This window comes from Megalops cyprinoides, chromosome 11 (assembly GCF_013368585.1).
Source record: "Megalops cyprinoides isolate fMegCyp1 chromosome 11, fMegCyp1.pri, whole genome shotgun sequence".
In the NCBI taxonomy this organism is placed as follows: domain Eukaryota; kingdom Metazoa; phylum Chordata; class Actinopteri; order Elopiformes; family Megalopidae; genus Megalops; species Megalops cyprinoides.
This window is the reverse complement of record NC_050593.1, coordinates 10,874,949-10,897,790: the sequence shown is the minus strand read 5'-3', so window position 1 is coordinate 10,897,790 and position 22,842 is coordinate 10,874,949. Positions and strand designations below refer to the sequence as shown.

The 22,842-nt window shown below is 48.1% G+C and overlaps 1 protein-coding gene across 4 annotated transcripts in view; it reads right to left on the bottom strand.

Moving 5' to 3' along the window:
* Positions 1 to 22,842, bottom strand: part of LOC118785533 (FERM, ARHGEF and pleckstrin domain-containing protein 1-like) — a 93,975-nt gene that overhangs the window by 20,274 nt on the left and 50,859 nt on the right. For 2 of the 4 annotated variants that reach the window (XM_036540254.1, XM_036540257.1), the window contains exons 3-13: positions 19,973 to 20,077; positions 18,981 to 19,023; positions 17,743 to 17,821; positions 12,978 to 13,075; positions 11,201 to 11,315; positions 8,118 to 8,265; positions 7,132 to 7,227; positions 5,853 to 6,019; positions 5,347 to 5,415; positions 4,691 to 4,766; positions 3,889 to 4,108 (exon numbers count right to left, since the gene is read on the bottom strand). In XM_036540254.1, the coding sequence (XP_036396147.1) occupies positions 3,889 to 4,108; positions 4,691 to 4,766; positions 5,347 to 5,415; positions 5,853 to 6,019; positions 7,132 to 7,227; positions 8,118 to 8,265; positions 11,201 to 11,315; positions 12,978 to 13,075; positions 17,743 to 17,821; positions 18,981 to 19,023; positions 19,973 to 20,077 (1,216 nt within the window). The remainder of the gene's footprint in view (positions 1 to 3,888; positions 4,109 to 4,690; positions 4,767 to 5,346; positions 5,416 to 5,852; positions 6,020 to 7,131; positions 7,228 to 8,117; positions 8,266 to 11,200; positions 11,316 to 12,977; positions 13,076 to 17,742; positions 17,822 to 18,980; positions 19,024 to 19,972; positions 20,078 to 22,842) is intronic. The other 2 variants (XM_036540255.1, XM_036540256.1) reach the window with 2 other exon arrangements.

Here is a 22,842-nt window from a genome sequence, read left to right as displayed (position 1 = left end):
CAAAATAAATATGTAAATTGATCTGGCTTACATGCGCAGAGCTGGTGACACCACAATGTCTATGTAAGACACTGGGCTCTTAACCATAACAACAAGATCACCATCGGGATCACTTTCAGTGAAATACTTTAATTCAGGCACCCAGACAGCAAAACATGTATATCACTGCCCCCCCACATCATTGCCATTTTAAACTAACAGATTAACAGGGCATGGCATCGAGAGAGCTCATGATGATTAAATGATCGACAGGTGTGTTAAACAATATGAACTCTTGTGTGACTAGTGACTCGTAGCAAAGAGCAGATTGTTTCGGTTGTGTCTGGTTTATCGTTGTTGTTCTCAGTGTGGTCAGGCCTTCACTTCACAGACAGAGTGACAAAGGGCAGTGCGGTGTCAAAACAGGCGTACACGCTTCCCCAGCGGAGGAGCTGACACAGGCGAGACCTACACTCTGACAGGGACAAGCTGTTCAACATGCGGACAGAACACAGCTTACAACGGCCAAATTCCGCTCCTTCTAAAAAACCACCGTGTTCATAAATATGATGGACACAATTATTTCTTTGGAAAAAAAAAAAAAAAAACCGCAAACAAACTGCAAACACAGGAATAATGAGCATAAAGTCTCAGCATGCTTAAATTGGCCAAGGAAAAGAAAGCAGGGACATAAAAAACACAATGAACAAGAAATGAAAAGCAAAGACCAAAGAAATTTTGCAGTGCATTCTGGGAAAAGGGATGGAGAAGGATGTCATACATTCGCAGACACTTGCCAGGTCAGTGCTTTAGTATCCTATGTTGGAATAATACAGACTGAGGGCATTATAAGATGTGCTAAAGATGTGAGATGAGGAGATCATGCTACAACGGTCCTTGCAACCACTGGCATGTGTCTGGAGTACCCTACACCAAACTGAACTATGAACTCTGTGGAGAATGTGTCATTCTTAGTGCGTGCACATGTTGTGTTGAGCCATTAGGCCAAACAGCCATCATATTGGTCAGCAACAAGATGCTTATGAGTCTGGAAACTAGATGAGTCAATTTGTCACTGACTGGTGTGCACTGTACTCCTACAGTATGCTAGATATGTCTGTTTGGACACTACACTGAAACGTATTCTTAGTATTAGCAATATGATACACGGCTAATCCAATAGTCACTCTGAATGAACACATGTACAACAAAATATATTACAAGTCAAGTAATGTAAGGTCAGCCAAGACCCCAGACGTTCCTGAAAATGACAGTTACTACATTAGAAAAGTTCACTGTAAACAAAACTATCACCGCATATTAACCAGAGAGGGAGAGACAAACTGCACTTTATGAACACAGAGGCCTAAAACATAAACCTGCTCTAGGGGAGCAAAGTTAGAACGGCTAACACTGAAGAAAGTAGCCACTGAGCCATCTGCCCTACTTAAGTTCACAATGTCACCTGACGACATCACTACACCCTCTTTGTAGTCTGTAAAAAATGTGCTCCACTTATAGGAATATCCCAAACCTATTAAGCAAGACTAGGATCGGCAAGATCTTCAGAAAAGCAAAACAAGGGCACAGTTCATGTAAGTCTCCATATGTCTATGAAAAGAGAAAGACAGGAATCCCTTCACATGGTGGATCATCAAGTTAAGTCTTTTCTTCAATCAAGTCACAAAGGCATAGGACTGAGCACTGGGATTCTACCCTTTGATTCAGTGGATTAAGTTATCAACACAACGCGAGCACTAAAGACTACAATCACTAATGGAGGCCAGTGTGAAAGGCTACTTGTTTCAGGTTAGCCACAACATGCATAAATTGAGAGCAGGAGTCTCTGGCCCTTGCTCTTATACAGAAATGCAGGCGTTTAGTCCCACTCCGCCCTCAGCTGAAATAAAGCCCTGCTTCACTGGGCCTGCTCTGACAGGTTCTGACCTCAGCAGGGCATGTGGAGTGTTCCCAGCCTCTCCAGTTACTGATTTATGCACGGCCGGGCAGTGAGTGACCGAGGGGGGGCGTGGCCTGCGGGAATGGCCGCCTCAATCTGAGGGGGCCGCCAACTGTTCGCAGGAGCGCACGGACATCCGTCAAGTCAAACGCTGTCACGCTGCCACAGCCACACACCTCAGACCAAAGGGCAGCCATAAACGTTTATGTTCAATAACGCTTTCAGTACGACCTGGAGGAGAGCTGCTTTCCCAGAATCCCTCTGTGCCTGGACAGCTGTTTCTCCTCCCGGGGGGGTGGAGACAGACTCTGTATGCTCATGACCCCTGGGTTTGGAGTGACACAGCCCCAGCCAGGGCGGCGCACTCAAAGAGTGCTCGCTGAGACACGTGGGGGGAGACATCTAACGCTGCACGCCCCTCTCTGCTCGCCCCCTTGCTAAAAGCACACCCCCCCACCACAGGAGAGGGGCGCTACGCTAGCAGCTGAAGACGCGGCCCCCGTCCTCGTCACCGAAGTGAAAATAGGTTCCGCCCTCCACCTCCTCGTCCAGCTGCAGGCTCTCGAGGGAGATCTTGCTCCGGGGGAGGGGCTTGGAGCCGCTGGGCCCCGGGTTGCTGCTCGCGGGGGCCTGCCCATAGGAGCCTCCAGCCTCCGCCTCGGAGTCGCTGGAGTCTGTCCCGCTGCTGGTGGAACCGTCGATGAGCTGCACCGCCCCAACATGGTCAACGCCGGGCCGGCCGTACAGATGCTGCACCGGGCTCGGTTTGGGCTGGCCTGGGGGCGAGAGGCCGTTGGCCAGCATGCGGCGCTCGAGGGCTGCCATGCGCTCGGCCCGAGTGAAGGTGGGGCGCGGCTCGCGGGCAGGCGCGGGGGCCGGGGAGGAGACGGGGGCGGAGGTGAGGATGAAGGGGTCGGGGTCGGAGCGGCTCCGCGTGCCCTGCTTGTTTAAGTGCGGCGAGCGGGGAGGGACGGGCGACTGCCTCCCGTAGTGCTGGGCTGCATTGCGGTGCACCGCCTTACCGCTAAAACCGGGGCTGCTGTCGTCCCAGCGACCGGGCCGTGGCCCATAGCCATTCTGGTCGGTGTAGCTGAACGAGCCGGTCCGGCAGTGTGCGCTCATGACGGGGCTGGAGTCAGAGCTCCGGTTGCCTGTGCTGTGGCGGGCCACCGGGGGGCAGCGCTGAGCAGAGGCACGGAAAATCTCATCCACCAAACTGCTGTTGGGGGGCGAGCAGGGGCGTGCACGGGGGGGTGTGTAGGGGGGTTCGCGGGGGGGTGAGAAGGTGGGTTCGCGGGGGGGCGAGAAGGGGGGTTCGCAAGGGCGTGTGCGTGGGGGTGAGGAGGGGGGTTCGCGGGGGGGTTCGCAGGGGCGTGTGCGGGGGGGTGAGAAGGGGGGTTTGCGGGGGGATGAGAAGGGGGGTTCGCGGGGGGATGAGAAGGGGGGTTCATGGGGGGGTGAGCAGGGGCGTGTTCGCGGGGGTAAAAAGGGGGGTTCGCGGGGGGATGAGAAGGGGGGTTCACGGGGGGGGGAGCAGGGGCGTGTTCGTGGGGGTGAGAAGTGGGCCTCGCGGGGGGGTGAGAAGGGGGCCTCGCGGGGGGGTGAGAAGGGGGGCTCGCGGGGGGGTGAGAAGGGAGATGCACAGCGGGGCCCGTACACCAATGCATTTGACGTGTGTGTCGGCTCCTTGTCCGCAAACCCTTGGCTGGCGTTCAGCGGCGGAATGGGTAGAGGGGGTGTTTCCCTGTACCTGGTCTTTCCAGGATCGCACCGCCGATCGCGGCGGTAGGCATCAGCGCCACGTAACCCCAGCCCGTCCTCGTCTCTGCTGAGTGCACGGCCGCGTGACCTGGTGACGCGGCCCTTGACCACGTCATACTCGCTATCTACGTCACAGTCGATGTACGGGATAGAGGAGCTGCTGCCCTTAGCGGCTCGTGATGCTGGACCTGCGCTCAGATGCTCCGCCTGCTGCCGGGACGGCGACGGCTGGCCCCTCCCCTCCTCCGGAGAAGGCCCTGCCCTCTCCTCGCGCCCGTTGAGCAGGGCGGACGGGCTGCCACGTTTCCGCAAGGGCGAGTGGTCCTCCACGCTGACCGACACCGTCTCCCTCCAGCCTGGCCTGCTCGGGGAGTCCAGCTCGTCTGCCGAAGCACAGCTAGCACTCTGCTGAGTGAGGAGACGGACACGGCGGTCAGGAAGCCCCACCCACAATGCCCCACTGCTAAACTGCAAACGGGTATGGGCCTAGCCGACCTCTGACCATCTGTGACCCACTACACTCAACAGTGGAGTAAGTGTAATAGAGGGACAATCAAGACAATGTATCAATAAAGGAATAAAGCATTTAATTGATGTCATGTACTGCTGAGTACTACAGTGTAATAGCAATACTGCTGTACTAGGTAAGCCTGAGCAGCGCCGGCATCAGCTCATTCCAGCCTGCCTGTATCTCTGCAGTGGAAAAGCGTAAAAAGAGCTGGGCTGGTTCCAGCTCTACAGTGGGAAAGAGGTGAACTGAGCCAGTCTGGTTTCAGCTCTACAGTGGGAAAGAGGTGAAATGAATCAGCTTGGTTCCAGCTCTACAGTGGACATGGGCTATGATGAATCAGCCTGGTTCCAGCTCTATAGTGGGAAAGAGGTGAACTGAGCCAGTCTGGTTTCAGCTCTACAGTGGGAAAGAGGTGAAATGAATCAGCTTGGTTCCAGCTCTACAGTGGTATGAATGAGCACAGAGACAATGCCACTCACTTCTCTTGGCACTTGAGAGCGCTGCTGGGAGGGCAGTGGAGACAGGCCGCTGTTGAACTGGATCTTACTGTGTTTCCTGTATGAACAGAGGAGAGAAGGAAGTGAAAACGCATCCTCAAGGTCAGAGTCATAACGGATGCCTCTCCACTGGACTGCACAGAACTAACAGAAACTGCCTGGAAAAATTCTGCCTTGTTGACCACAGATTGTTTGGTATTTCTCTTTCTCTTTCTCCCCCGTCTTTCTCCCTCTCTCTCTCACACACACACACACATACACACACACATACACACACACATACACACACACACACACACACACACACACACACACACATACACACACACATACACACACACACACACACACACACACACACACACACACACACACACAAACACACAAACACACAAACACACACACACACACACACACACACACACACACACACACACACACAAGGTCTCAAAGGGCCTGCATCATTGCAGCCTCCTCACACCTGACAGCTGTTCCTTTCATGTTGCTGGGAGCAGGAGCACTCCAGAGGGACACCACGTACCCATTAGTGGAGGATGATGGGTAATGACCTGTCAGTGTCTGACGCCCGTGAGGAAGGAATAAAGGTCAGAGGCAAAGCCTAAAACACAGAGACTCACCTTTCAAAGGGAATCTTTTTGAATTCCGAGTCCTTGACGTAATCGATCACCTGCTTCTGCGTCCGTCCGCTGGGATGAGGAGGAGTAGATGACAGACAGAAAAAAGAACCAACAGCAAAGTCGTTTTAGAGTAGTATTTGGGGAACTGACTCTTTATCTAGAAGGTTCAAGGTTCAAATCCCAAATGGTACACATCCATTACACTCCTAGACAAGGCATAACCCCTGAGCAAACTTGAACTGCTTTAATATACTGTATCATCCAGATATGTAAATTGCTTAAGACAATCAATACAGATGCAAGCCACCTGAGATGCTATGCAAATGTATAACGAGTCATATGATAAGAACTATAAACCAGTCATCCTGTATTAAGGATCACAGGGAAAAAAAAAAATCAGATCAAATTACAAAAAGGTCTTCTTCAAATCCTGGTCATCTCCTCCCTGTCTGGACAGGTGGAGGTCCACTATTCCTGTGTCTTTGAGCACCAGGTAGGGGACCTACCTGAACCTGAAGGAGGAGCCCCGGCTGAAGAGGACTGGCTTGGGCTTGGGCTTGGGCTCCTCGAAGAGGCGGAAGAAGGCGTGGTACTCCACACAGATCTTCCAGAACACCTTGCAGCAGTCCCGGCTGCCCATCAGGAACTCCAGGGTGTCCTGATAGGTGCTCTGCTGTAGGGGGCAGTGATGCACAGAGACACACCTTAGCCATCTCAGAGAATGCGGAAAGTGTTTGTCATTTTTCTTCCTTACATTTCTATGTCTTTCCTTATCTTACTACTTCAGTACCATAGTTACACCAAAAAACAAATGCCATCCAGTCAGACAACCAATCAACCAATTAACTATCATGTCTGTCAAACTCTTCCCACCAAAGTATCTATACTCTCAGAGATCAGTTGTTAAGGTGATATTGTTTTCCTGTGATAATCACAAGAGGTAACAGAATGGAGGAGACTTCATCTTCTACTGGACTCATTTTAAAAGCCATCGACATCTGCTTTACTGAAAAATGAGGGAGAGCAGATGAAAGAGATTTTATCTGCATTGATTCGAGCCCGGCTCTGTAGACTCTGGAGTTATCAGATGAGAAGGATTGGGAGGAATGAGCGAAAAGCAGCTCAGCTAACACTTTCACACACAGGTAATCTCGGATAGTGCTGACAATGTCCTTGCAAAAGGTATGATTGAAAATTCCATCACCACATCATAACATCAAACTTCGCATGATACAAAATCTGACCTCTTCGCAGATGAAAACACAGTATTTTTCACTTCAGATTAATCACTGTGGCATTTTTGCCATGATGTAGAATGACATGCTTCTGAGTAAAAAGGAAGGCGACCGTTAAAATACAAACACAAAAAGAGAAAAGAAAGATCTTACTGCATCTCACAGGTCAAGAGGCAAATGAACTACATATAAATATTCAATACCACTGAATTTTCTTCACAGTGGTGTGGTTTAGTAAAGCTATAATACTACCTGAACCAGACAGTTATGGGTTCAAATCCCACACTTTGCTGCTGCACCACTGTGGTTGCAAGCCTGTCCAGTAAGCAGGTATACATGTATGGAATATATCTTTTTTTTTTCTTTACAGCAAAATTTACTACTGCATTTCAATTGAGCAAAGACCAGATCCAAGTAAAACTACAGGAAACACATTAAAGCAGAAATAACAGCTACAAGACAGATCGAGCAGTTTCTGGCAGGAAGGCCCACAAACAGCTGACTGACCCATGCTCCCCCTCCCCTGAAGCTCACTGCGGGCCAAACTTACGTTCAGGTCCGGCCTCAGTTTGATTAGGAAGCGCTTCCTCTTGAAGCTCAGTTTGCGCACTTTGGACCAGTTGAAGGCGTTGATCTTTGTGTGGCCCTAAGAAAGAAATTCCATCATAACAGCAAGAGTTTAAACCACTGGCGAAACACTGGGAAATTCTGGCAAACACATATCTTGGCCATCAGCTCCTTACCTTTTCAAAATAACTCTAAAAAGGGAAAGCACTGTTATTTTGTGTCTGGGTTCGTGCTGAAGAGAACAAACTTAGTTTAGTTCAGTCTGTTTTTTTTCTTCTCCGAAGTAGAAATGTTTCGTTTGTCTGGCCCCGACTTGTAATCTAATCGTTGACCTATTGGATATTCATAACAGAAAATCCGTCTTACGTGACATTTCAGGATATTAAATTGACTCCCTGTTAGGTAAATATGCCTCTTTTTTTCCCAGACACCTGCATTATTAATCTCGTCCCCATGACAATACATAAATGGCATGTTCTTTTCCCATGGCTTGGTGCCAGCAATGGGAAAAAAAAAACCTTGTCAATAACTCTGAATGGGGTTGCTTGAATATCTAAAGCGCTAAAAAATGAGCAGGAAAATGTTCGGGCTTGTCTTTAACAACACTAATACTGCTGTTAAACACAGGACTTATGGGAGGCTGAGGCCCCATACAGCCCATAATGGGTGGGATTACCATGTGTCAATCACAGACTCCTGTGACCCATAAAAAGACGTGGGTCTCCATATAAAAGCACTGATTCATTCCAATATGAACATGATAGCCACACCTGTTTTGAGCTTTGCAAAGCCTCACTCTCCCATATATAAAACAAATTACATCATATTACAGTACATGAATAAAAGCACTTTTTTCACATCTTGCTTTCCTTTTAATAGATGGGAGAGTGGAGGCTTCTACACGTATAGGGATGTGACCCCCATGTGACCCAGAAACGTGGGTGTCTGTAGAGGAGTGGTTCTGGTCACCTGAAAGACGAGCACGCCCGTGTGCGCCACTGCCAGGCTCAGCTTGGTGCCCTCCCTGTCCTTGGCAGGGTGGAGCCGCACCCCATACATCTCCAACCTGCGTGCGATCTCCAGCAGCTGGTAGTCTGACTCCGCCGGCGTCTGCCCTCTGTGGAATGACATCACATACAGTCACATGACCTCACACTGAGGCCCCAACAAAGACGCTCTACTGTAACAAGATAATCCACCCTACTACCTTATGAAACTTCGGTAGCACTCTGATGCCGCCTTATTTCAGTGTACCTGCCACAGTGACAAGCCACAGACTGTAGGGAGAGGTTGAGGTAACTGAAACTTGAGAATGTAATGCTACCGCATTTTTGCCATATTATGACTCTGTTTTCAAGTAAAGTGCAACTGATATTTCTGCCCACCAGACATTCCATAACTGGCACTGTTTATCTGAAGCAGGAAAAAATGCACAGCATGCAGCTTTCCTGATTAACAGTCTCCGGCCTTGCCCTCAAGCATACCTCCATTATTTAGACAAATGGAACAACCACAAGGCACACTGAAAACAAGATAAATACTCTGACTCTATAGAATCTCCACAAAACAAATAAAGACATTGATAAGGTTCACAAAAAGATTCACAAAAATAAGCCTTCAGTGGGTTTTCTGCTTTTGCACATTAAAAATGTAAAAAACTTTGAGAAACCTACTGTCTATTTCATTTTTGGCTCCACTATTTAAATCTACATTTCCCTACGCTATCCTTAGGATATACAGAAATTGATTGATGATGTAAATATTAAATGTCCATTTATATCTTTCATAACTTGCATATTAATAAATGCTTCCTTAATAGGTCCTGACTGATATAGTAATATCTATGTCTGAAGCGGACACCAGTGTGGTGTAGAGGTAAGGAGCGTGCTTTGTAACCAAAAGGTTGCTTGTTTGATACCCTACTAGGGCACTGCTGTTGTACCCTTGGGCAAGGTGCTTAACCCATAAACACCCAGCTTTATAAATGGATAAAATTGTAACCAACTGTATGTAAGTCACTCTGGATTAGAATGTCTGTTAAAAGACAATCATGTAATTTAATGTAAAAGTTTCAATTGTCTGCTTATAATGACCAGAATAAGACTATTTGATATTTCCTCAAAATGGCCAGAGGTGCCCCTAAAATGCCTCTGCCACTCAGTGAAGACCCATGGAGCGTGAATGCAACAGCAAGGGCGAAGCGGTGACTTAAAGCTAACAAGTTCAACCGTTATCGGTGATGGGGCGCAAAAACAGAAACAGACAAGACAAATGTTTTCCTTCTGTCTCATTTCCGAAAACCACGTCCTGTTTCCTGTATGAAGTGCTCTATTAGAGATTTAATTCTCAGCGTGGCCTCCCGCTAGAACAGCAGCAGTTAGTGTTATCATCTCAGAGAGGGAGGGGAAAACAGAACCAGCCAAGGCTCTATTCTCTTCCCTCCAAAATCACGGTGCTGGGGAAGGCAGGGATTGGGACGGGTCAGACTTTGACAGACTTTAAAAATGGGATCAGCTCAGAGAAGACACTGTAGGAACTGCAGGAAAAGAAATAGGTTTTTTTTTCAAACTATTAAAGAATGGATTTTTTTACATTGTAGGGAGAGGCAGCTGCTTCTTTTCGTGCAGTTACAATAGACATTATGCATTGACTGAAAAGGTCTAAACTAAACGCTAAATTAAATCATAAGTTATTATAATTTGAAAATAAAATGCAAAACAAAGAGAAAACACAATAAAATGCAAAACAAAACACAGAATACAAGGGAGAGGAAACATCCATCTTTCTCTCTACTACATTTTGTTCTGTCCACAAATTAAATGAGTCAATTCAATATTCTGTTAATTGAGTTTGGGCATTGTCATTCTACTTTAAAACTCCCTGTTTGGTTTACAGCAGTGAACCATGTAAATCATCTTCGGTATCCCCATGGGTTTTGCAATATCAGTAGATCCTTTACAGATATGGTTTACCTACAAAAGAATCAATTCTATAAAAAAAACCAAGTTAGACCACAATGCGCTGGCAGGAAGACATGCCATTTTGGTACAGATTGCACAACAGAGGGCAGCAACCCGTAACGCAGGGAGGTCTGGCTGATTGAGTCTCACCTGTGTGACCCTGGCTGTCACACTGACAATGAGATGTGTGGGTGGTATTACAGTGAGACCACTTAGAAATCCGCAGTGCTCCAGGTGCACCCCTCCACTCTGTTACGGGTGAGACAGCCCAGAAAAACTTTACAGTCACTCTACTCCCCTCTGGCATGGCCCACTGCTGCAGGCGGGGGGGTGAGGGCATTCACTAGGTCTGAACTTGGTCAAGAAGACCACATTTGTCACGGTGAATTATTTAGCAGCGGGTTCAGTGCATGTGCCACTTTTCAGGCAGCCACTTCCCGTGCGATGTGGCCGAGCTGCTTTAAAAGCCTTGGCTGTTACTGTTTTATTAATGCTGTATTACACCTCTCTCCACAGCCTCAGCGATTCACACCACTCTCAGCTTGTATGATATCAGAAGTAACAAGACTGCTGAGAACTAGCCCTAAAAAACCAAGGCGGCACCCAAACCAACCTGGAAACCCTGTGAAGTCTGGTGTTTTTGGAAACTGGTACAAATACATACAAACACACACGCACATGCACACACATACACAAACACAAACACGCACACATGGACTCACACACATACCCACACAGAAATAGATAAACACATGCAATTACATGGATGGATGCACAAACAAATCGAGAAAAAACTGCAATCACATGCATGGAAACACACACACACACACACACACACACAGATAAATGTATACCATCAGGCCCACAAAACCAAACACACATACACACGCACACTCACACTTACACTCACACATGCACACACATGTACACACATGCACGCACACGCATGTTCACGCATGTTCAGGCATGCGTGCGCCCACACACACACACACACACACACACACACACACACACACACACACACACACACACACACACACACACACACACGCACACTCACACACACACACGTGCGTGCTTTACCCAACTCACATGTGCTTGCGATGGAATTCTGTGATCTTGTCCATCAGGGCCTCCTGGTCAGGAACATACTTGTTGGTGAGGAGGTGCTGCCTGCTCTGGGCCTCGTCAAAGTCCCCTATCTCAGCTGCAGACAGAGAGGGAATGCAAGAATGAAGATGAGAGAGAGACAGAGAGAGAGAGAGAGAGAGACAGAGAGAGAGAGAGAGAGAGACAGAACCTGCAGACCCTGCAATAAGAGGAGGCAGAGGCAGCAAGGCTAACGGTGCAATACACGACTGCCTGTCAAAAAAACATGAGTACACAGTGCAAAGACCTAGTGTATTCACACTGCCTGCTGTTTGTTTTTAACTTATTTTGGGTGGGTGAATGCTACAGTGTTTTTCTCTTTAAGATCTATTTTTATTGTACTTTCTCCATTTTTATTTCATTGCTTTTTCAGTTGATTTTTTTCCTTCCTATTTATACCATCCTGAGGTCCTCTGAAAGGAGGAGGAAGGGAGGGCTGATCTGATAAGTTCCTGCTTTATGTGCTTCGGCAACAATGAAGAACTCCCATCACGCTAATAAAACCAGTCTGAATCCTTCACAAACAGTTAGAGAGAGAGAGAGATGGGCGGGAGGACTCACTCCTGACACCGCAGTTGGTTACCTCAATCCGTTATGAATTCTGACAGTACCTGCTGATTAGAGGGACTTATAGATGCGATACACCTGGGGGGTGACACCTGTGCTTTGCTAGTGCAGTGTGGTTCAGCACCGTCGTCCCTAAAAGGACTGGGAATGCAGGAGCGTGCCAGACAGCCCCTCCCACCTTCCCTTCTGTCTGGAGTGAAATGAGCCGACAGGGGCGGGGCTGTCTGTAACCACAGAAATGTAGCATCCGCAGCAATGAGGGGCCGATTACAGCTCAGAAAATAAACGCTGGCACAGGATGAGAAATATAGCGCCTCAATTACACCGATGGCTCGTTTCCATGACTTTTCCCCCTATGTGCATACCGAGGCTGACGGCAGGTTATAACGTTCAAATTAACCGAATATGTAATATAGTGGGACTGCAGTGCAGTGCTGAGGTTAGCAAGCTCAACGTAAAGGCTGCGGGTTCAAATCCCGGATGGGGCATAGCCGCTGTGCCCTTGAGCAATGATTCTCTCTCTTGCCTCAGTAAGCCCAGTTACATAAATGGACTACACGACTAAAACGCAAACTGCATGAGTCGGCCTGAAAAACCCTGCCGTGTAAATGAATAATTATGGTAACTAATCGCGAGAAATTCAATATTTGTGTTCTCCGGGTGAGCCTCTGGTTTGTTTAGACATTCTAAAAGCAGCGTTCCAAATTCCATTGGTATGGAAGACAAGGAGGTATCCATGGCAACTAAGCCATTCTCAGTTTGTGCTGTTGCACTGCAACTTGTTTGACACAATCTGAGAGTGGTTCTGCATGACTGACAGCCCGATGTGCACCCGGCTCCATCTATTTGTTCAATTCATCGGCCCTCAGACTTAGCGAGGCAGGAAGGCGTCGGCACAGGATTTTATGATTTTCACTTTGGTGCCTGTCATCAGCTTCTGCGCAGTACTGCTCAATATAACGTCCTTGAGGATTTTTCTCTGTTAAATTAAAATTCATTTGCGTTCTCATAAAACCTCAAAATCACCACCTGCTCGTGTTCAGAGCAAAAGCAGCAATTTTGAGTCAGCGCAAAGGACGGGTTCGAGCGATCCCTCAAGCAGAGTGAGTGTTTCCCCCCCACACGTCTGATGTGAAAATGCAGACAGACTTACACTGCACAATGTGGGAGACCAGCAGGGCGGCGCTGCTGTCGTTACAGGTCAGTTGTCCGGAGAACAGGTCCTTCTTTATCTGCAGGGCAAAGAGGTACCTGAGGGGAGACAACAAGATGTTAAAAATGGTTATTGTTACAGCCTGGCAGATCCCAGAATACACCAGTTATTGCAGACTAACTGACAGGGCTGACAGCAACCTGATAGTTAGTTCCTAGTTCCTAAATGAGATCCCTGCCATTCCCTTGACTGCTGCTGACCAAGGTCTGGCTTCAGAAAGAGCGCTACATTATAAGGCGGAACGATATAGCTGTCGCGATATATCGAATAGCTATTTTTAGCGCAATAACAGCTATCCCCGGTATGTGGCGTTAGGTTTATTCCCATATTGTTTTCCCTTTAGTCATACCTGATGCGGGAGCACACCTCCAGTCTTCTGAGGCCACGTGAAATGCTTCTGGGGAAAAAAAAATGCCACTTGTATCTATTCAACGCTGATATCACAGCAACAGCACTATGCTGCTTCCATGTGGTAGATTGAAACACATGGCTACAAAGATAAAGAGCGAAAACATATGCTATGTGCTTTTCAAAGCTAATAGGTAAGTTAACCAACATATAGATACAAGTGATATTTTTTTGCCCCAGAAGCATTTCACTGAACTTTGGAGGTGTGCTCCCACATCAGGTATGACTAAAGGGAAAACAATACGGAATAAACGCCACATGCTGGGGATAGCAGGGCATTTACCTTCAACCTGAAGGGGGTTACATTAGGCTATGTAGGTCTGTGCACCCTTCTTCACACATCAGGGGGGCAAAACGATGAAGTTTTACCAAAAGGGGTAGAGGCTGAATGCAACGGCTGAGGATCTGAATTCTTAAATTAGACTTAATTAGGTTCTCTTATGTTTTATACCCTAATCAAGTAAAATGTCAGTTAAATGACTTTAATATATTGGATGTTAGTGCCACTGATTAACTGCTGCTTTGCTCACCATGCAATCAAATGGACCGTGCAAATGCAAACATACAGGGCATATCATTGGGAATCATCAGGAACACCATGACATATTGCATTTTTTCTGGCCAGCTGTCTAATGGAAAATGCTTCGTGTGTTGGAGGGAATGGCTGCTGGTAAGAACAGAGGAATTTCGGTGACATCGCCGGGCTGACTCATCACCACGCTTCTGTGAACTGTGCCTCCGACCGCATGAGACCCGGCAGTGATTTCCCCTCATGCTGTAATGCTGGGAGGCCTTATCCACTCACGAATGCAGATCATTCCAGTCTTTAACTGGGAGGAGAGCTGGCATGGACTGCAGAAGCCTTCGTTGTTTTTTCACCTGTTTGCGGACCGACGCCCCGTCCTTTGCCAATGCTCCTCCTGAGCAAACCGTGCACAGACCGAACAGAAAAACCCTCGCCTTTGAAGCTACCACGGGCTGTACAGGCCGTCACCTCCAGCACAAACCAACCCCGAGACATCCCTTTAAGGTTTGCCAAAGAGAGTTTGACTGGCATCAGGCCACACTGTACACGTGCCTATTGCCACAGTACGCCACGGCGGCCAAATCTGAAAGAGGTCATTAAGGTGCCATTAGAATCCACACTAGAGCGCTGCCAACATTGTTTAAGAAGCTGGCGCTTTGCTCCGGCTCTTATAATGTGAAATTCCTGCTGACACGGTCCCTGGCTTAATCCTAGCAGACACATTTATGGCTGTGCAGGCCCTTTGAAGCCCCTGTCCCTCGCTGCAGAAGCTACACAGGTGGGAAAAAAAGGCAGCCGCTTAAGATACCAGCCATTGTTGCTCTTTCCCAGTCGTTTTCTTCTGTGAGGCTGCATAAAGGTATAATCCTGTACATGCTGTGTAATCCAGGGTAACTCCAGAGCAAATAAATATTTCTCATCATAATGATATGTGTGTGTTCCTTGCTTCCATAAGGCATACCAAAACCTCACAGGATTTGTCTCATACAGGGAGTATAAGGTACACATTATAATTTTGTCGAAAGAAGAAGATGCTAGTGTTTTAAAAGATTGCGTGATATTTTGAGACTTAAAGATGACAGTGTTGCTCACTTTAAAATCCAAAACCTATCTAATGATGACATAATACTACTTAACGCAGCAAAATTATATTAGTCTGTGAAATGGAAGGGCTAAACATTGGGAAAAAGTAAAAGGCACAGTTAGGAAAATTAGAGGGAGTTTATGGGTTTAAATTTTAAACCCCTCTCACATGTGAATTGCCCATAGCCATCTTGAGGAGAAAGGCAATGAATTGTGGTTGCTAGATTTTCCACTGTTCCACGGCTGTTACTCTCCACAACAGCAGTGCTCTACCCCAAAATACCCACTGTACCTGCAACCTGAGTTACAAGCCCAGGTCCTTAACTCTAATTATAACTGTTTTTACACAAACTCTTTCATATGCTGTAATATTACATATATTTAGAAACATATTCTATGTTGTCAGCATACGATACATGAAAGAAGAAATAACTGATTTCTATGCTGTCATAGTCAAGATTAGACTCCACCTGGGTGCCTTCAGGTACTGCGGTGTTCTCCAGCAGACCAAAGACATGCTGTCTAGGTCAACCTACATATCTGACCTGTCTTTGTGTGAGTGTGTGCGTATGTGTGTGTGTGACTGCTTGTGTGGTGTCTTGTGATGCACTAGCCTCTTGTCCAGGGTGCGCCCTGTTCCTGCTGTGTTTGTTTCTGACTTGAAATGACCTTCTACAGGATAATGTAGCGGCTGAAAATGGATTTATGGAAGATTTATTTTGACATCGTTTTTAAAACATCTTAATTTCTCTTAATGGAGCCCTAAAAGCAATACAATCCATTTTCTCCACTTTATTTACTTTACAGAGTCATGTGACCAGGGAGGTCACACGGTCATTATAACTGAAGCTGCCGGAGAGCATCTCCCTGGGAACCGGCACATCACATGAACGTAACCTTTTGGGAGGGGCCTGGCTGTGATGTCACAATGTCACATACCATCAGATCGAGCGGGAGGGTTCTCAGCAGCACAGTTACACACTTAGGCAATCAATGCCATTTTCCTTCTCGTACGTGCCTAGCAGAATGTCATGGACTGCAGTGTACATGTGACAGCACCGCCGCTAACAGCCTGCTACTTCAAAGCCAGTCTTTTGTTATTGCCTTTTCTCCCCATTAACTCACGTACCATGGTTCGCTGTAGACAGCCAATCACCTTCACTGAAGTTGCACTAAGTAATTCACATAGTCCTGACGATGTGGATTATGCTCACAGGGACTCCCACTTTAACCCTTCAGCCAGAAAATTTTTCATGTGAGAAAGAAAACGATGCTTCTCCTTTGTACGTTAATTATTTTATTTCATGGTTGAGGATTATCCCAACCCCCTTCTCCTCCTGTTCAGGAACTGTTATAAAACTGGAGGGCTCTAATCAGACCTGTCTGAGCAGGGAAAAAACATTAACAACAACAAAAAAAAAAAGAAAGTGTTAACTGAATTTCATTGCTGGCTTCAATAGGTGCCTCTTATCCATGCTTTTGAACACTGTTCTAACAGTATTACATGGCTTAAAGTTGATGATCTCATCTTACCCTGGGCACTTTGTACTACTGACATGAAACGAAAATAACCATGAAGTCAAAATTTGCATCAGGCTAAATGAAGTAATGCATTATGTGCATAAATATTATTTAAAAGGGTGATTATGTTAACTGGATATTCATGCCTTGCTGGTAGCAGCAGTGTACAAAGTGCACGGCTAATGCAAAATATCAAGCGCAGTAAATTGATAGCACATTTTCGCTGTCTCCTCCAACACATCCTCAGTGCATGGCTTGAGGGAGATGTTAAAGGCAGAGTACTTCACAGCGCCAGTGAGTGGAATCTGAGATTTCAGGAAAGCAAAGCCAGGCAGAGGTTACTCAGCAAACTTGGCAAAAGTTTCAAAAAGGCTGTCTGAGGGAACTTCACAGCTCAAGACCACCCTCGCAACAAACGACACGCTCACCTACTCCTCACCAGAACACGACGTGTTGCGGGGAAGGAAAAACAGCTCGTCAGGAAATCTCTGACACTCAGACAAAGGCGGGAGGTGCTTGTCCTCCTCCAGCGCGATTCTGAGCGCAGATTTGGCTGGCTTGTTTTGGCCTGAGCTTCATGAGAACGCTCGGCGGTTCAGGGAACAAACTGTTCTGGTCAGCCATTCTGGCTCCGAGCTCGGCCGAGTCTGACCGTAAATTTCGGACAACCTGCTGCGCCGCTCGACACCAAGCGCAGTAGGTGTATTCCTCGCCCCCCTCATGTTCCGCGCTGCACAAAACGTCGTTCTTTCGGGACGCAATCCGATCTGCAGGGGTGTTTCTGGGAACAAGGGCTTATGGGTGGGTTTATAATCGAAAATGGGCGCCAGGTGTGTTGGCGTGTTTCGGCCAATCGTCTCAGAGCAGGGACCCCCCACGGAGGCAGGGGCTACACGCTCCAGAGCAGCGAGGGGAAAAACTCTGGTCTGTAAATCAAGCTGCCAGGGGGGGAAACGAGGTCGGGACGAGCTGCAGCGAGCCCTGGCTTACAGCTGAGCCGTAAATCCACCGCACAGCCCCGTCCAGGCCGAGCGCAGCCGGATGAGGATAAAGCTGTGGGAACGGCTGTGAGGGAAACTGTGGAAAAAGGCCCCTCTGAAAGAGAGCAGCGAGCATAGCGGATGTGCTAGGCTGCCGGGATGCGGTCGGCTCGGTCTGCAGCCTTACCTGGTCAGCTCCTCCAGTAACTGGGCTGGGTCCGGCGGGAAGAACTTCACCACGAACCGTAGGACTGTGTGCTTGGGCCCTGCGAAGGACACACAGTTACTCCGGTCTTACACCATTCCAGAAATTTCCGGCCACGGTCTAACAGTCAGACTGATTATGGGATTTTGGGGCAGGTGATTTAGTCCTTTGGGCCCTTGGGGCCTTTGGTGAGGCTGCTGACTGACCCCTAATCAGGTGACAAAGAAATCACCAGGCGGCGCAACAGAAATCGCACCAACCGGGTGATCACGCAAAAGGGCGAAAGTCACAAAGCGACAGTGACATTACTGACAGCAATGGAATGTGACTCTTTCTTTCATCTAAACCCAGTCAAATCAAATTTCCCATGGGTCTAGATGCCATGTAACCCACAGAGCCACCCCCGAACAGAGTGAGCTACGCAGTTCTGGTATGGACAGACAAGGCAACAGTTGTGTTCAGGCTAACGATGTGTAGGCTCCAAGGCTCAGCCGGCGTGCAGAGCGAGTGCCTTCAGCAACTGAGCTACTCAGCACTCCAGTCAGCTGGATATCTGACCCCAGAGTTAAAACAGCAAACAGTGTTAGCCTGCTGTCACACACAGAAAACACAGGCCATTTAGTTTAACTCGGCGCTTTCACACTGAACAAATACTGCCAAAAAAAAAGGCCTTGGAAGGCGAGAAACACATCAGGCTTGTTTTTAATAGAGTTTAAGCCTCTGACAGAGTACGCGATGACTTCTCGAAGGTGCCACGGCTCAATCTTTGAGCCATCTCCTTTAAGCTGCTTTTAAACTTTGATGAGGGCCATTTACTTCAGAGAATTGCTCTTACGTGATATTTAAAGCAATTACTTCCCTCTCCACCTTCGGCAGCAGAGAACAGCCCATTAAAGTTAACTGAATTTAGACAAGAGGAAATCAAACAGTGACTTCAAGCAGCCTCATAGCTGAGGAGGAAATAATAATTTTGTCCTTCTCCAGTGTGTAAAACAACTATTTTTTAATTACTATTACTACTACTAGTTTGATATTTTGATTGGGAATCGGAAGGGGAACTTTTTTGGCAAGCACATTTCGTCCGCAGTATCAGACTCCATGCATCCTCCCCATGTGTACACGAGTCTGAGCTTCTGCTACAGGAAAAGCGAAACCTCTCCCCACATGTTGTGCGCGGTTACAGCCCAGCGGAACGGACCACTCCCACGCGAGGCACTTACTTCTGATCTGCTTCATGATTGGCTTCAGGAGATCCAGCCAGACCTGCAAGGAAAAAAAAACGAAACAAAACATAACCAAGCAAGGCGGTCAGGCTTCTCAGCTGAAGTACAGAGGCATTCCCAGAAGCTCTGAAATACCCCCCCACAACCACCACGCTCTTCATACATCCCCCTGGATCGTGCGGTTACAGCCCTCAGTGGAAAAGCCCGAATTGGATGGGGCTCTTGGCCGGGTGCCTGACTTCAGACACATTCGCTGGGAAGACTAAGTGAGTTTCATCGCACAGGAACAACAACAAAAAAAGGATGAGCAATGGAAGTGTGTATTGAGGGAGAGGGACCCATTCCATCTCTTAATTCCCATCTTATAAATGGCCTCAGAGGTGGCTGAATACCGCATGTGTACTGTACTGTGCGGAGTCTGTTAACAGCACAAAGGCAGCCCCATTAGACCCCACTAACAGGCCCGAGCCCCCCCTGCAGCCACTGAGACACTCCGGTGATCTGAATAGGTGCAGGCTGTCGACTCTGATCATGCCATTGGTTAATGAGCTATGAATAATGAAGGGGGAAACTCCCGTTTACAAAGTGGTTGCATTCCTCAAAAAAAGGTGTCGCATGAGCAGAAAAAGATTAATTATTTTATGGGACCAAATTAAAACCTTGGTTCTTCGCTGCACCACATTTCCTTATGGTGAAATTTTCACATTATAAATCTACATAATATAACAATAATATTGTATCATATTAACATTTATATGAGTGTTGTGCTTATTCAGCAAAGGTATTGTGGAGGTCATTGGTTATTTGGGCTTTTCAAAATGGAGGCATACCTGTATTGTCCTTCCACTCCCCCATATGAATGTTGCCTTGAATAGGAGCAGTAGTCAATGCTGAGGAGGTGACCTGAGCCATACTTGTCACAGGCTACTCTGCATATTTCATTTTGTCCTGTGCTCATGTCAATGGGTAAGTCAACTGAGTTCACTCACGATCATCTTGCGGTGGTCGTCGTACTCCAGGCCGAAATAGTCCCCCTCGATGAGGTTCAAGTGAGCACACACCAGGTCCAGCAGCACCTTACCAGGGGCGCGTTGCTGTGAACGAGACAAAACAGCAGGGGTTTGGATCATGGGGACGAGGGACAAGGGACCAGGGTCGTGACTAAAAGATGTGTGACTGGCTTCCAGCTTAGTTTCAATTTCCACACTGGTGGGGACTTCTCACTGGGGTTAAAAAACGACACAGTCACGTTCTGTGATACTTTGTGGTGCCTTCCAAACCACTTTTGCTGTCCCTAAACAGCTTGTGTCCTTCAGTGTGATTGCCAAGCTAAGGGCATCTTTCTTACCATAATAGGGTAGGGATCCATCAATAGGCCTATACACCAACCCATGGCTCCGCCTCCAAAACTGAACAACCTGCGTGATTCTGGGAAATGCAATGTAAACACCGCGGCTAGTCTCTTGGGGTTAGGAGCCCTCTTCGTGCAAGACTCCCAGCTGAGGCAAAGCGGAGCAGGTCATTCATAACTCATAACATGGTTGTAAAAACAAAAGCAGGCCCTCCTAATTGGCGTTCCCATTCCCCCCCTGCTCCTCGCATGGTTTTAACGAGCCTGCTTCATGCAGCGCCCTCTGACCTCCGAGTGAAGGCTGCGCCGTAAACTCTCTGTAAAACCAAGGGATACGAGGCTGGATTGAGTTTCACGTCCCGGGAGTGAGATGCGTGCCACATGTGAAAGGCCTGCCGGGGGGCTTGCTGCTTCGGCCGACCCGCTGCGTAGCACATCTGCGAGCTGACCCCAGATCAGCGGGCGGCTTGACAAACGTCTGTCAGAGATCTGAGCCCTGTTCTGACCAACTGACACCCCCAGCAGTGCGCTGCCCCTGCGGGGAATCACTCAGGACTTGGCTGGGAGGTGGACCGTGCGCTAATAGGAACACACAGGAACGCCTCATGGTTCACAGCTCGGACAGGACCGTGACCTAACTACACGTTTACAGTTAGGGAGCCAATTGCAGATCACTGACTGACTCTGGGATGGAGTTCGTACTGCACAGAAATGCTTCAGGATTCAGACATACAATGCTGAGGGTCCTTGCTGTGCTAAATTCTCTTATAATGAGGAAGGGGGCAGAAACAGAGGACATTAAAGGAAGAGATGGACACTCAAGCTGATCGCTGACTGTCTCTACATTGGAGGTATGCCATGCAAGCCACGGGTGAAATGACACCCTGCCCTGCAGACCGGGATCCTCTCCCGTGTTTCCCGTGGTGATTTTCATATTGCGATGTTGGCTCTGTGCTCCTTGATGCCATGACCCTGGTCCTCCCTGTCTGAAGCAGGAATCGTGAGGGCTGCTTCCTCCACCCTCTGTTACTACGGCGCTAACTGAAGACAACACTCGCTCCAGGGACCCTCACGCAGACAACGGACAGCTCCGTCCTACTGGCGTCATACAGTTCATGGGACGGACAGCACAAGAGAAGCAACTTCTAAGCCAATAACGTAACAAGAAAACGCACTTCCTTTCACAAAATGCCTTCCTCCTGGGCCTTTTCAGATTTGAAACAGACAAAGCAAAACAACATTTCGTGCTCTGACAGTTTGGGTTTCTCATATGCAGCTTTCACTGCTGTACAACATTAGTAGGAAAAAGTTACTATGACTTTCTATGTATATACGCTCGGGAGAAGCGCACCTCTTTATTTAGTATCTCTAAATCATATGTTGGTCAGCGAGGCCGCATTATAAAGTGAGAGCACGGCTGGGCTCAGACACTGTGGTTCTGTCCTCCTGCCAGACTGCACTGTTTGGCCTCGCTCTTCCCAAACTCACCAGACAGTAACAGGTCTCTATGTGCACGTACTGTATGTGTGTGTGTGTGTGCGTGCGTGCGTGTGTGTTTACAGCAAAGTTGTTGCCCTTGCTTGGATAATGACCTGCACTTTCAGCTTCCTTTCTGTCTCTCCTCCTCCTCTTCTCTCTCAGCCCAGATGCTCCCTTGGGGGTGAGGGGGAGCAGATTCCAAAACTAGGGTGGACCTGTAACTGGCTGAGCTGGGCATGACCACAGGGGCACCCCAACGTGTCCCAAGACAAATATTAACGCTGGGAGCTATGGTGACAGAACGGTTTTACAGCCAAACTTTGACTGAAGGAATTCAGGTTAACCACCAAGTGCACAAGGGCACAGCAACCACGGCACACGTTGGATTACAACCCCACGGCCTGCTTTTCCCAAGCTCACCCACAATGCAACACTGCCTGTCCATACAGGTCACCCACAGCAGCTGAGCAACACACACCACATGGACCCTCTGTAAAGAGATCCCATATGAGTGTGAGTATCAATCTTGTATCTATGTCTGTATGTCACGAGAGGGCATCACCATTTCCATGACCCTGCCAACCTGATCCAGCTTTTATACCCCGTAGCAGCTCTGGTCCTATGCACTGTACTTGGTATGAAGGTATGTTTGACTGTCACTGGTAGGCTTATAACAGGAGGTTATCTCTGGAATGTTCATTAGACCCATGTGAATCACACCATAGGGGGCCCATCCCCACCACAGTGCCCCCTGGTGTCTTGGATGACTGGCGGTTTGCATATGGCAGCAGGGTAGTGAGGGGAGTCACACAGAAACGGAAGGGAACAGGCCTCCAGCAATTTCCAGAGCTGACCATTCGTGACCACGCCCTCCTGGAGCCTGGCATTGGCTGACCTACACCGCTAGATCCCCGGGAGAGGAAGGCAGGGCCACTGAACATTCACGACACTGACCACAGACATACCAGGTCAGGCGTGGGTCAACTGGAAAGCCTACCTACACTGCCTGACAAGAGCCACTGTAAAGAA